Source organism: Ahaetulla prasina, chromosome 8, assembly GCF_028640845.1.
Source record: "Ahaetulla prasina isolate Xishuangbanna chromosome 8, ASM2864084v1, whole genome shotgun sequence".
In the NCBI taxonomy this organism is placed as follows: domain Eukaryota; kingdom Metazoa; phylum Chordata; class Lepidosauria; order Squamata; family Colubridae; genus Ahaetulla; species Ahaetulla prasina.
In genome coordinates this window covers 16,491,423-16,504,650 of record NC_080546.1, presented here as the reverse complement: position 1 = coordinate 16,504,650, position 13,228 = coordinate 16,491,423, and the positions used below count along the sequence as shown (strand labels likewise).

Genomic DNA, 13,228 nt, shown 5'->3' with positions numbered 1-13,228 from the left:
GATTTAATATTTTAATCTCTTATACTGTATTGTCGGCACATTTTATATATATATCTATATATACATTTGTCGACACCTTATTTAAACTAAATTTGTATATCAGTGATACCATGACCTATGTAGATGCCACATGCCAAATAAATAAATAGAAGTCTTTTGAGATAGTCCAGATATACAAAAAAACCCCATGAGTATTAACACTACCTTTATTGCGCAACTTTGAAAGCACTTTTTCCCTCCGTTGTCCTTACTATCTGGAGCACTTGGGAGGCTCCCTTCTGAGACTCTCCTCCATGGCAAAGCTTTCGTTGGGTTCAGATATCGCTTGTCCCATCACTGCCTTTATTTATTTATTTATTTATTTATTTATTTATTTATTTATTTATTAATCAAACTTATATACCGCTCCATCTCCCGTAGGACTCAGGGCGGTTCACAGGCATATTAAAACAGTATAATAAATAAACATTAAGACCCAGTTAAAACTAAATATTATCATGGCCTGATCACTAAAACAATAGAAACCAATAAAAACCCCATTAAAATATGCTAAAACATTTTATCTTAGGCTAGTCCCGCACGCTGAAATAATAGAATCTTCAGTTCACGTCTGAAGGTCCGGAGGTCGGGTAGTTGTCGTAATCCTGGAAAAAGCTCGTTCCACAGAGCTGGTGCCACCACAGAGAAGGCCCTCCCCCTGGGGGCCGCCAACCTACATTGTTTGGTCGACGGCACCCTGAGGAGGCCACTCTGTGGGAGCGCACAGGTCGTTGGGAGGCAATCGGCGGCAGAAGGCGGTCTCGAAGGTATCCCGGCCCTAAGCCATGGAGCGCTTTAAAGGTGGTGACCAAGACCTTGAGTTGGCTACAATTGGCCTTGGCTACAGATCTTCCCTCTGTCTCCCAAATTATTCTCACAGCCCATTACATTAAGGCAGAACAGACCTTGCCTGTTGGAGCTTTGCATTTTAGAGTGGCATACTTAATATTAGCATATTACATTAATATATCCATGTGGATGGCCCAAATCAGTCTTGCAAGCTAAATAAATAAATATTTTAAAACATCCACCATAATTTGGACCTCATTAGCTATATCCAATAATATATCTGAATTGTATAAAGATGGACAAAGATGCCTTGTTAAGGAAAGAGACTCTGTTTAACCTGAAAAATGAACTGTAAGAAAGACTTTACATCATACAATTAGATTTGTACATTTTTATCTGCCTTCTAATTTAACCTCCTCCTGAAAACTGGCTTAAAAAAAACCTATAGCGAGTCAAGGGACTACATCTAATATTTTATGTATACATGTATAACTAATCTTTCCATTTCACAAATGGCCCAAGATGTCTTGAGCCTAAAATGAACAAATATTATAATACGTATTTGTATGAATTGCCGTGTTTCTCCAAAAAGACGACCCACCTTGAAAAAAAGCCCCATCACGATCAAATTAAACCCTACCCACAAAATGAGCCTGTCAAGGTTCCAGAAATACCTCTTCTGCGTAAAAGAAACTCGGAGGCATTTCTTTTCCAGAGTTCTTTACTAGCATGAGGAAACTGGCACACGATGAGTGCAATTCCAAAACTGAAGTTCCGGATTCTTTTCCCAGTTATACAAACCCCAAGAGTCCCACCCCCCTGACCCCTTTGATGGTCACATGGTCCCACGTTCTTCCAGTTCATTCGGATATCTTCTTGCCACTCTTCCTGCAGACGTTAACACCATCCGACCTTGACCGCTTGAAGAATGTTACCATACCCCTCAACCCCCCCTCCTCCCCTCAGGGGAAAAATGTGGCAGCGTCTGGAACCCTAAAGTCTAATATGGTTTCCAGGCCTGACAGAGCCCTAATTAAGACCCTGCACACCCCAGGGTGCAGGGGGTAGGGCGAGACACATAGGTAAAAAATAAGCTGGGGGGGGAAGGGGGGTGGTGGAGCTGCCCTATTTACCAGGCCTTGTACACCCCGACACCTGCCTCGCCTTCTTCTGCGGCCACTTCTTTTGTGGCTGCTTGCCGCCACTTGCATGCATTGCCCCGGCCTCCATTTTACCTTTAGATGCCTGCCAGAAGGCATCTGAAGGTGAAACAAGAGGCTGAGGCGATGCGTGCAAGTGGCGACAAGCGGGTGCAGAAGAAGTGGGCCAGCAGCGGGCTCCTGCTGGGTGGGACTGTCGGTGCCACTGCTGCAAGATGAGTCAATAATTAGAACCCTCCAAAAAGAAGGCCTAGCTGTTTTTTCGGGGGTCAAAAGAAAATAAGACCTGCCCTTTTTTTTTGGAGAAACACGGTACATGTAATGCTGAAGGCAGGCCTGAATAAGCTAAATTTTAAAATAAAATATATCGCTTGAGTGTCATTTTTTTTTCATGAATTTGCAAATGGCTAACAGCTGGGGGATATACTCCACACAATTCCAAACTAATTTGTTTGGTTTCAATTTTTCCCTCCCCTATTACTCGGTTTTTCCAATATAGCTCGTAAAGTTGTTTTCGCACAGCGGCTTTCGTGGGATTATTAAACCAGTTGAGGCCAAGGGGTATGGTGAATATTATATGGTGACTTAGACGAGAACATCAGCATTTCTGATTAGCTGATCTTATCTCAGAATTATTGTGAACCGGAGCAAGAAAGAAATAACCTTCTGTCTCGAGGTTTTACAGAAGGAGCTTTAAGTCATCTGCTGTAGTTGTCTTGAAGCTGAGTGGCAAAGAAATGATTAAGAACTGGAATAAAGGTTGCAGCCAATATGTCAAGTTTCCTGTGGGTGGATAAAGGGTTGGGAGATTTATAACAAAAGAAGGTGCAGCATTTTGAGGGGGGGGGAATACAGTCTCCTTTGCTTAAAGCTATTTATGTCCGCACGGAGATTTCAACAACTTGAAATTTACCACACTGATAATATTCCTGTTTTTTGCATAATGCAACCTCCCATTCCACCATACGGTTTTCTCTAAAAGGAGTCACAAGCCTGGAAAACAGACAAGGTTTTATTTTCCCCACACCCATCTCTGTCTCAGTTTGGTTCTTTCTGTTTTATTTGGCAAGGACAATTCTCTTTAAAAAGAGTTCAAAAACGTATTGCAGCAACTTGAAAGGAACTTTTAGTGCTGGTTGATTTCGCTTTAATCTGGAGCAGGGGTCTCCAACCTTGGCAACTGCAAGACTTGTGGACTTCAACTCCCAGAATTCCTCAGCCAGCAAAGGTAATGTGTGTGTGTGTCAGGAGATCACCTTTTATGACTTCCTGACCAGCAAAGTCAAAAGGCAAGCCAGATTCACTTAACAACCATGTTACTAACTTAACAACTGCAACAATTCACTTAACAACGGTGGCAAGGGAGATTCTAAAATGGGGCAAAACTCAACTTAACAAATGTCTCACTTAGCAAAACATAAATTTTGGGCTCAATCGTGCTCGTAAGTCGAGGGCTAACTGTGCAAAAGACCTACCCCACAGCTCCACAGGAACTGCAGCCAAACTAATGTATAGCTAGGGCGTTTCCTTAAGACCGTTAGCTGAACTGGAAGTTAGCTGGCTCACTTTATGAAGACTTGCGGGAATCCTATAGTGTCACATGGTACAAAATTCAGATTGTTTGCAGAGGGCCCTAGAAACAAAGCCTCATTACAGAAGGGCCTTAGCAATGAATGTGAATTGCATTGGGCACTCAAAAACGTTTAGGAACAACACTGCATGCAACCCTGAGTGTGCATTCATAATTAGGATCTTACTTTTATTTTGACTTGGCTCGGAACCCAAAGCTGCCAACACAAGGTTCCAATACAAAGACAGTCCTGACAGCAGAAGCCTGACAGCGCCACAGACTTGAAGAGAACCTCACAACAGAACTGAGTGAACAAGCTGTGACAGCAATTATCGTAGATCGTTCCTAGTTTTCCCTCTAATATTTGGGACAGGTGATCCATGGTTAGTTACTGTGCATGCCCTCCACATTCCAGACATGTATTTTATTTGTGCATCTGGCAAGGGCGTTCATTGTAGGGGTTGAGAGGAAGGGAAGTGGGCGGAATAAATGTTCTGTATTCTGTGGTAGACAAATCCTTGCTCTCCCACACATTTCTTAGGGAATGAGTCACAAATATTTCTGCCTTAGTCTCTACCTCAGACTGGTAAAACGAGGAGCACTTCAAGTCTGAGCAAAGCCAACGTAGGGGAGATAGCAAGACACATTTCTTAACTGTGAAAAAGTTGGGAAATGTAACACATTTGTCTGTGAAATGGTAGAATCTTCTGCCTGGAGTTCTGAAAGAAAGTTATACCTTTCTGCGGCAGGCTAGAAACCAATCTAGTACTGTAGAATAGAATAACAGAGTTGGAAGGGACGTTGGAGGTCTTCTAGTCCAACCCTCTGCTTAGGCAGGAAACCCTACATCAGCACTTCAGACAAATGGTTGTCCAATCCCTTCTTAAAAATTTCCAGTGTTGGAGCATTCGCAGCTTCTGGAGTTAAGTTGTTCCACTGGTTAATTGTTCTCACTGTCAGGAAATTTCTCCTTAGTTCTAAGTTGCTTCTCTCCTTGATTAGTTTCCCATTGTTTCTTGTTCTATCCTCGGGTGCTTTGGAGAATAGCTTGACTTCCTCTTCTTTGTGGCAGCCCCTGAGATATTGGAACCCTGCTATCATATCTCCCCTAGTCCTTCTTTTCATTAAACTAGACTTACCGAGTTCCTGCAACCGTTCTTCATATGTTTTAGCCTCTAGTCCCCTAATCATCTTTGTTGCTCCTCTCTGCACTCTTTCTAGAGTCTCAACATCTTTTTTACATTGTGGCAACCAAAACTGAATGCAATATTCCAAGTGTGACCTTACCAAGGCATTATAAAGTGGTATTAACATTTCACGTGATCTTGAGTCTATCCCTCTGTTTATGCAGCCTAGAACAGTGTTGGCTTTTTTGGCAGCTGTTGCACACTGCTGGCTCATATTTAAATGGTTGTCCACTAGGATCTTGGTTGTCCAAGATCCTGGAAGGGTCCAGAAGTTGGCAAATGGGCTGTATTCGGCCTCCGGGGGACCTCCGGGGAGCTGGGAAGGCCGTTTTCGCCCCCCCCGACTCCTAGAGAGGCTCTGGAGCCAGGTGAGAGAGAAAAATGGGCCTTCCCCACTACCCCCCGAGGCCCTCTGGAGGCAGGAAACAGCCTGTTTCCCTACTTCTGGTGGGCACAGAAGGCCCGAAAATCAGCTGGCTGGCGCACGCATGCGTGCCAGAGTTGAGCTCGCGTGCCCACTGATATGGCTACGCGTGCCACCTGTGGATTGCGTGCCATAGGTTCGCCATCATGGACTTATACAGATGCCTTTCAGGACTCTAATCTGATGACTTTAGAGAAATCTACCTTACATTAAATTAAGCCATTGATGCATCAATGAAATTCCCAATATCCATTAATGTTTTTCCTTGGATTCATAAAAGGGTCCCTTACCTGGCTATACTGGGAATTGAAACAAGAATTTGCTAACATTTGTGTGTAATGCGGTGAAGTGAGGGTTTTCAGAATTGGTTTCAGCTGGAGTTGGAAATATTGGGATGATCAGCTACAGAAAGTGAGTGATGTGCAGGACTTTTGATTGGCTTAAATCTACTTTCTTTTGAGAGGGGAATCATCCTTCTTTAGGATAAATATCTAAGTAGCTTTTTTCGAAGAGCTTTGTTATTTATATAAAGGCATTCAATTATGAACCATACCGGTAGATTGGGAGAACTATTAAGATGTTAACTTTGCGTCTTTTTGTCTTTTTTACCTTGATCTTTGTCCTGGTTTTTGACCTGATGAAGAGGTATCATCTATTCTTAAGGAAGACCCACTGGACTCATCTTTCAGAGCTTCATACCTCCTCACTGGAACTTGGAAGAAGAAACAAGAAAATTCATGATTTAAGGCTGGATGAGGATATTTTATTGGCACATAACATATTCACTGATGTAAAAAGTTACTTTTGAAGGGACCACCACACACATCATTAGGTCCACAGTGAGAAGGTCCAAAAAAAAAAAATCTTCTGGTCACTAATGTTTCTTAGAAATATTGCATCTTTTCCAGGGGTGAAATCTACTTCCTTACCGGCTCGGAAGTGCATGCGCCGTGCGTGCACTCGCGTCACTCACACGTGCAAACCTTCTGCGCATGCGCAAAACCTTCCCCGCATGCACAGAAGGTAAAAAACACATTACTTCCTGGTTAAAACCAGGAAGTAATGACACCCAGGCGGATGGGCGGAGCTACTGGATCGCTGAACTACCGACCACGATCGCTACACCGGATCGCATGATCCGGTCCGATCCAGTAGCATTTCACCCCTGATCTTTTCCCACAGAATCATAAACTTCATTAACCAAGAAACACTGAAATATGGGCTAACTGCACTTCCGGATGGGACACTGTTTATCTCAAGAAACAAAATAAATAAATAAATAAATACTCTAGGCAAAGAGTAATAAGGAAACAGAGTTATATCTTTTGGTAGATCTTAAGGATCTCTGCAGCAGATTTACAAGTATTTTGTCCAATAATAGTTTGTAGTACCCAGTAGAGATTGGTAAAATGGCACTCATGTACATCAAAATACCCATGGATACCTTTTTTGGGGGCACCAGTAACTTTTGTGTTTTCGTAATTTTTATTTTATTAAGTTTCTTTTAATTCAATCAATCTTCAATCGCAATATTACAAGAGCAAAAAATAGATTCAAGCTTAATGTCAACCGCTTCAAACTTGATTGCAGAAAATATGACTTCATATTTCAACCAAAAACTGTCTACTATTGACCTCACCCCATTCCTAAGAGGACTATAAGGGGCGTGCATAAGAGCACAAAAGTGCCTACCGTTCCTGTCCTATTGTTCCCTTCATTATAATTAAAGGGGAAGATAGGGAAACGGTCATGCTTCCAAAGGCTAGCTTCCAGAATCATATTCATTTTCAACAAATATTATGAGGATCCATACTATAGAATGTGTAGATATTCTTAGAAAAGAAAATAGTGGCACCCAACATTTCATTTGAAATTATGTCTATCTATTCAAAACGGGGTGGGGTGGGTGGGTGGGAGTGGTGATGGAAAGCATCCTTGGAGTTGGAGAGCAACTTCACCATTCTGTCCTCTAATAGGGATTCTTCTCAGCATGCTGGCTGGGAGTTGGAAGCCACACAAACTTAAAGTTGCTAGGATTAACACACAGTGCTCTAATAGACGAGAATTTTGTGACTGGTGATGCTCATGATTCTACCTGTAGCCTCAGTAATCCATGATCTAACCCTCAGGGTCAGAACAGCAATGCACTCTGCAGGATGCAGCCCTTGAAAATGATTCACAAAGAATAACGTGGGCAGAATACAATTGGTCTTCTGTGAAGGGAGGTGGCTAAATGACTGAAAGCACTGGATTGTCTGCTTGCAAGCTACCAGGTGAAAGTTAAAGCAGTCCACATTTGCCTGTATCAGGGATGTCAAACTGGCGGCCCGTGGGCTGGATGCATCACACTTTAGCCACGCCCACCCCCGGTTTAGCGAAGGGAGGAAAAGTCGCGATACGTCACATGACGGCAACGTGTCGTCACGAGTTTGACACCCTTGATCTATATAATGCTAGAGCTTTAGGATATAAAACATCATCCTGTAGATGCAGGTAAGATCACCTGGGAAAGCTTTTTCAATGCCAGTACATCAGGGGAAAATTGCCCTGCAACTTTGTTTTCATCTCTGCCTGGACCTTTATAAGATACCAGTCAATTTAAGGACCAGATTATATTTTAGATTTCCTGCTGACATATTTTTTAAATTACAGAGTTGTATTTTTTTTTTTTTTGGTACTATTGTTGATTTTATCATGACGATTTAATTTAGCTCTTCTTGTACTCCTTTCTTGTAAATTGCTCTGACCTCGTCCAGAAGAAATGGCAGTATAAAAATAAAATAATAACAATGAAGCCTCACATTTGTGTTATCATTCAATCTACTGCCAACCTCAGACTCCCAAAAATATTAAGCATGGCTTGAGAAAGACGAAAGAAGTATTTTAATTTCATTTCTCTGCCTGAGTACTATCTATATACATCCATTTTTAAGCAGCAACCATGGAAAACCACCTTTAGAGATAAAAATAAAAAATACTGTCAGTATCATCAATGACAATGGAGCATCATTTCTAGTACAGATAGTCTACCAACTGAAGGCCAATTACCACATAATTCTTACCTTGTCTAAAATCTGTCTCGGAAGCAATGAAAGATGGGCCCTCACTGTCAGTGTTGCATACATCACTATGGTAAGATTTATATTTTCGTACGTGCTCTGAAAGAAATGTAAAGAAACAGAAGAGAACAAAGCTTATCCAGGGTTTAATGCAGTCACTGACTTCCTCCACAATAGGGGTGCATATTTTTTTTCCTGGTAGTTCAGGGGGTTGCATTGTACATCCCATTATTAGTGGTGCTGAAAACCAAAATGAAAATATTTCCCAGAGTGACCTTTTCATAAACTATGTCTGCATTTTACTAGATACGTTTTGGATGAAAGATTACTCTGTTTCCCCCAAAATAAGGCATCCCCAGATAATAAGCCCAATCAGGCTTTTGAGCGCATGGCAATAAGGCCAAGTGCTTATTTCAGGGTTCAAAAAAATATAAGACAGGGTCTTATTTTCAGAGAAACACGGTATCTAGTTAAACGAAAAGGAAACTAGGAAGGAACATTGGCCCAAATTGATGTCTCTAACATTGTTGGTAAATGCAAATCATTATTTCAGTCACATGCTAAAGTATCAAGTGTCTATGATGGAAGTTTTGATATTATTTTTTTCTGTAAAAGAATGATTTGTGATATAGGCTGCCTACTTATATAATTAATCAATTTCAGAAGCCTTAGGAACTGACAATGCATTCTCAAACTTGATTAGAACTAGAATTTCAGGTTCAGAGGCACTTAGAAATGACTAAGTAATGGAAAGATCCTTTGCAAAAACGTTTATCCCTACCCTCACTTTCTCTTTATATTAATTTTATTTAAATTTACAATTGAAACAATTAAAAATAAATATAAACTGAAAAGGAAGAAAAAGAAAAATATAAGATGTGCAAAAAATAGAAAAAAACATAGTAAAGAAATTTTTTTGCCTTCATTGAAACAAGTTTAGTGAAATTTATATTTCTCTTAAAATACAGCAAATGATTTATTCTTCCCATATTCCATCTCTTATCTATAAATAAACAAACTCTTAAAACCTTATCATTTCAGTCCTGATATCAGCAAAAGTACATTAAGGGCTACCAGAGATAACGAAGTATATATTTCAAATAAACCAGCTTTATATTCCTTCCTTTTACTTATAACAATTTTGATTTTTACTCCCTTCAAATAATGTCCTAGAACTTCTTTTCAATTTTTCTCTTGTTTCTTCACACAAAATTCAAACCTAAATCATATGCAAAGTATGAATATGAAAATTATTCAGGTTACTCTCTTGGTTTGTCATATGTATATTAATTATTAAGACTTTACCCAGTTTATTTTGTATGTTGGTCTGCTAGCCAGTCATTTTTAAATCCATTTTCAATCTTGTCAGGTAATATTTATCCCTATTCTATAACATCTTTTAAACGCAGTTTATCTAGAGAGGTAGGCTCTTTAAAATTAACTTCTGGGTCTACTGTTAAAAAATATCCTTCAATATGTCCAAATTTTAAAATCATATTATGTTACTTTTAAATATTATAAAGTTATTTAAAATATTATAAAAATCCTTTCTAATGATAAATGTCATATTATAATGGGGCCAAAATCATATTATGTTACTTTTAAATATTATAAAGTTATTTAAAATATTATAAAAATCCTTTCTAATGATAAATGTCATATTATAATGGGGCCAAAATCATATTATGTTACTTTTAAATATTATAAAGTTATTTAAAATATTATAAAGTTATTTAAAATATTATAAAGTTATTTAAAATATTATAAAAATCCTTTCTAATGATAAATGTCATATTATAATGGGGCCAAAATCATATTATGTTACTTTTAAATATTATAAAGTTATTTAAAATATTATAAAAATCCTTTCTAATGATAAATGTCATATTATAATGGGGCCAAAATCATATTATGTTACTTTTAAAATACAGCAAATGATTTATTCTTCCCATATTCCATCTCTTATCTATAAATAAACAAACTCTTAAAACCTTATCATTTCAGTCCTGATGTCAGCAAAAGTACATTAAGGGCTACCAGAGATAACGAAGTATATATTTCAAATAAATCAGCTTTATATTCCTTTCTTTTACTTATAACAATTTTGATTTTTACTCCTTTCAAATAATGTCCTAGAACTTCTTTTCAATTTTTCTCTTGTTTCTTCACACAAAATTCCTCAAAATTCAAACCTAAATCATATGCGAAGTATGAATATGAAAATTATTCAGGTTACTCTCTTGGTTTGTCATATGTATATTAATTATTAAGACTTTACCCAGTTTATTTTGTATGTTGGTCTGCTAGCCAGTCATTTTTAAATCCATTTTCAATCTTGTCAGGTAATACTTATCCCTATTCTATAACATCTTTTAAACGCAGTTTATCTAGAGAGGTAGGCTCTTTAAAATTAACTTCTGGGTCTACTGTTCAAAAATATCCTTCAATATGTCCAAATTTAAGTGTTATTTAATTATGGCCTTTAGTTTACTTCAACTTCTTTTCAGTGTCCAAATTCTAAAATCATATTATGTTACTTTTAAGAATTCAAAACAAAAGCATTTTCCCACGGGAGGGATTCTTGTAATTAATTGCAAAATCCCATTTCAAATCCATCTGGATCCTCAGTCTACAATCCAGGTCTAACAAATGTGAAGAATGGTCCCTTTTGGCTGTAATTTAGATATATTTCCTTTATAACTAAGATAAATAGAGCTACTAGTTTAATGAAGCTTTAAATTATTTGGGTTTTTTTTTTACATTCTGGAAGAAGAAAAATGTGTTCATAAAAACAGTAATGGTGTTACTTTTAAGAATTCAAAACAAAAGCATTTTCCCACGGAGGGATTCTTGTAATTAATTGCAAAATCCCATTTCAAATCCATCTGGATCCTCAGTCTACAATCCAGGTCTAACAAATGTGAAGAATGGTCCCTTTTGGCTGTAATTTAGATATATTTCCTTTATAACTAAGATAAATAGAGCTACTAGTTTAATGAAGCTTTAAATTATTTGGGTTTTTTTTTTACATTCTGGAAGAAGAAAAATGTGTTCATAAAAACAGTAATGGTGTTACTTTTAAATATTATAAAATCCTTTCTAATGATAAATGTCATATTATAATGGGGCCAAAATCATATTATGTTACTTTTAAGAATTCAAAACAAAAGCATTTTCCCACGGAGGGATTCTTGTAATTAATTGCAAAATCCCATTTCAAATCCATCTGGATCCTCAGTCTACAATCCAGGTCTAACAAATGTGAAGAATGGTCCCTTTTGGCTGTAATTTAGATATATTTCCTTTATAACTAAGATAAATAGAGCTACTAGTTTAATGAAGCTTTAAATTATTTGGGTTTTTTTTTTACATTCTGGAAGAAGAAAAATGTGTTCATAAAAACAGTAATGGTGTTACTTTTAAATATTATAAAGTTATTTAAAATATTATAAAGTTATTTAAAATATTATAAAGTTATTTAAAATATTATAAAGTTATTTAAAATATTATAAAGTTATTTAAAATATTATAAAATCCTTTCTAATGATAAATGTCATATTATAATGGGGCCAAAATCATATTATGTTACTTTTAAGAATTCAAAACAAAAGCATTTTCCCACGGGAGGGATTCTTGTAATTAATTGCAAAATCCCATTTCAAATCCATCTGGATCCTCAGTCTACAATCCAGGTCTAACAAATGTGAAGAATGGTCCCTTTTGGCTGTAATTTAGATATATTTCCTTTATAACTAAGATAAATAGAGCTACTAGTTTAATGAAGCTTTAAATTATTTGGGTTTTTTTTTTACATTCTGGAAGAAGAAAAATGTGTTCATAAAAACAGTAATGGTGTTACTTTTAAATATTATAAAGTTATTTAAAATATTATAAAGTTATTTAAAATATTATAAAATCCTTTCTAATGATAAATGTCATATTATAATGGGGCCAAAATCATATTATGTTACTTTTAAATATTATAAAATCCTTTCTAATGATAAATGTCATATTATAATGGGGCCAAAATCATATTATGTTACTTTTAAATATTATAAAGTTATTTAAAATATTATAAAGTTATTTAAAATATTATAAAATCCTTTCTAATGATAAATGTCATATTATAATGGGGCCAAAATCATATTATGTTACTTTTAAGAATTCAAAACAAAAGCATTTTCCCACGGGAGGGATTCTTGTAATTAATTGCAAAATCCCATTTCAAATCCATCTGGATCCTCACTCTACAATCCAGGTCTAACAAATGTGAAGAATGGTCCCTTTTGGCTGTAATTTAGATATATTTCCTTTATAACTAAGATAAATAGAGCTACTAGTTTAATGAAGCTTTAAATTATTTGGGTGTTTTTTTTTACATTCTGGGAGAAGAAAAATGTGTTCATAAAAACAGTAATGGTGTTTACTTTTAAATATTATAAAGTTATTTAAAATATTATAAAGTTATTTAAAATATTATAAAGTTATTTAAAATATTATAAAATCCTTTCTAATGATAAATGTCATATTATAATGGGGCCAAAATCATATTATGTTACTTTTAAGAATTCAAAACAAAAGCATTTTCCCACGGGAGGGATTCTTGTAATTAATTGCAAAATCCCATTTCAAATCCATCTGGATCCTCAGTCTACAATCCAGGTCTAACAAATGTGAAGAATGGTCCCTTTTGGCTGTAATTTAGATATATTTCCTTTATAACTAAGATAAATAGAGCTACTAGTTTAATGAAGCTTTAAATTATTTGGGTGTTTTTTTTTACATTCTGGGAGAAGAAAAATGTGTTCATAAAAACAGTAATGGTGTTTACTTTTAAATATTATAAAGTTATTTAAAATATTATAAAAATCCTTTCTAATGATAAATGTCATATTATAATGGGGCCAAAATCATATAAATTTCTCAGACACGGAATTATCAGAGGTTGACCGAGAAAACAATGTCCTCTTCTTCTCTCAACCCAAATTCTTCCCACATAA

General features: G+C 36.5%; 1 protein-coding gene across 8 annotated transcripts in view; it reads right to left on the bottom strand.

Annotated features, from left to right (window-relative positions):
- The window catches only part of PTPN13 (protein tyrosine phosphatase non-receptor type 13), a 199,086-nt gene that overhangs the window by 104,303 nt on the left and 81,555 nt on the right, over nt 1-13,228 (bottom strand). For all 8 annotated transcript variants that reach the window (XM_058192077.1, XM_058192069.1, XM_058192073.1 and 5 more), the window contains exons 8-9: nt 8,232-8,327; nt 5,779-5,881 (exon numbers count right to left, since the gene is read on the bottom strand). In XM_058192077.1, coding sequence (XP_058048060.1) covers nt 5,779-5,881; nt 8,232-8,327 — 199 coding nt within the window. The remainder of the gene's footprint in view (nt 1-5,778; nt 5,882-8,231; nt 8,328-13,228) is intronic.